Source organism: Papaver somniferum, unplaced genomic scaffold (assembly GCF_003573695.1).
Source record: "Papaver somniferum cultivar HN1 unplaced genomic scaffold, ASM357369v1 unplaced-scaffold_7996, whole genome shotgun sequence".
NCBI lineage: Eukaryota > Viridiplantae > Streptophyta > Magnoliopsida > Ranunculales > Papaveraceae > Papaver > Papaver somniferum.
The window spans coordinates 1-1,881 of record NW_020650966.1 but is presented as its reverse complement, the minus strand read 5'-3'; the positions used below and the strand labels follow the sequence as shown (position 1 = coordinate 1,881).

Below are 1,881 nucleotides of genomic sequence, written 5' to 3'. Positions count from 1 at the left end.
CGGGGGTCAGAAATACCTCGAACATCTGTTTTGGCTCAGAATCATTAGCAGCAAAGATCTTGAAGATCTTCATCGGTATTTGAAGATTGACCCTTTGCCAGTAGTGGTATGTTGCTGAATGCCTGTTTTTTTCCCTTTTGTTTTGCATTCTCTAGTTGCATGTGTTACTGTAAGTTGATGATGTTTATTAATTGTTTAATCATTAAGGTTATAGCCTTGCATGTTTTTATTTATAAGCGAATCTGTTTTCATCCATCGTTAAGTAATCTGTTTTCTATTCCTTTTTGTTCAATCTTTTTTAGTATGTGGTATCTGATTCATATTTTCTGTTGTTTACGTCAGCTTGTATAATAAGTGTAATTTCATCTTACAAGATATTTGTTTGTAAAGGAGCTGATATATGTTCTTTTTACTGGTTTTTAACCAGGGTTCTAGTGTCTACAACATCCATGTCCCTGGAGTTTTGGATGATTTGACAGAGCAAGGATGGCTGATGAATGTTGGTAAGATGACGAATGTGGGTAAAACCGAGTTGGTTCTTGTGGACGAGGACGGCGGATTCAGACATGCCGCAACTCAATTAGCTTCTCTTAGGTTAGTATCTTTTCCGTTGTTTAGTTATCGTATATATGGAAATGCTGGGACTCGTGTTTATTTTTGCAGGCATCATCTGATTGATGAACAAGTAGGATGGTTGAATATGTCGGGGAAGCGGATCAAAAAGCATTTTATGATCCATGCTTTGATGTGAGTTATTTTCTTACTTTGGTATTTGCTCAATTTTTTGTGGTGTAGTATTTTAATTATGTTATGTTATTATATGCAGGCTGCAAAATTAGCAAAGTGGCTTCCTGCTGATGATGGGAAGCCAACCCTAAAAGTTAGTTTTTTAGGTTTGATTACTGAAACATCATCAGTCGGGATTGACAGGCTAATGGATGATGTCAAAATGAGATTTAGAGAAGTGCTTCTTAAAAGAGGTTATGCTGAAGATAATGAGAGTGAACAAATTTCTGATGAACTTGCACGTGGAGGAATAAAATTTGCCATCTTGCAGAATGTTGGGGAGCGAAAGAGCAACGATTGCAAAATTGATATTGTTGGGGTTCTCGCCTCTAAGGGGCATCCTGCATTCCACTTGCAACTTGTGTATACCAGTGTTAGTCAGTTTATTGATGGTGCTAAAGTAAATATTCAAGACATTAACAAGGTAAGAATGTTATGTCTATACCTCTTAATCTTTAACCCTTATTGTTGGACAAAGAGTGTGATGTCTTCTCTTTGAACAAAATGTTGTGTCTATACCTTTATTAGGTTTTTATGCTTTTGCTTTCTAGTATAAACTTCCTGATTCTTTTCTCTGTATTCATTACTATTCTTCTCAAACTCAGCTTGTCATTGTTTCTTTCTTTTGCACTGATTTTGAAACTTTGTCTCTCTGAAATTACAGAAGTTGGATGATGATTTTACTAGTAATGAACCCAACCTCAGGGCTATTGTGCTGAACCGGGAAAGACGAAAAGATGAACTTATATCACCAAAATCTACTCCTTTAAAATATGGCAACACTTCTAGGAATTCAGGAAGACGTGGTGTAAAGCTTAAGAAGAAGCCTCGCAGTTCTGGTGGAGGCAGTGGCGGTCCCAAAAACAGGGCGAGGAGATTGTCAAGTCCTGAAAAACCTTTATTGGATCACAGTTATTGGTTACCGAAGGTTTGGTTTTCCACTATTTAATGTTGTATTTTCTTTCCGGATTATTGAAAATCATTGCCTTCTTTGGTATTTATAGGTGATAAAAGATATGGTCCATAGAGGGATCCAGGACTGGGATCCTCATGGTTTACATTTGGTGATGGTTCAAACAGTGTAAATCCCAAGAA

At 36.9% G+C, this 1,881-nt stretch overlaps 1 protein-coding gene across 1 annotated transcript; it reads left to right on the top strand.

Moving 5' to 3' along the window:
* Positions 1 to 527: 527 nt before the first annotated feature.
* On the top strand, positions 528 to 1,867 carry LOC113344779 (the record flags this gene model as incomplete). Its single annotated transcript, XM_026588695.1, has 4 exons — positions 528 to 747; positions 827 to 1,210; positions 1,451 to 1,714; positions 1,791 to 1,867. Coding segments are annotated over exons 1-4 (782 nt in total), but the record flags the coding sequence as incomplete, so codon positions are not given.
* Between the last annotated feature and the right edge of the window lie 14 nt (positions 1,868 to 1,881).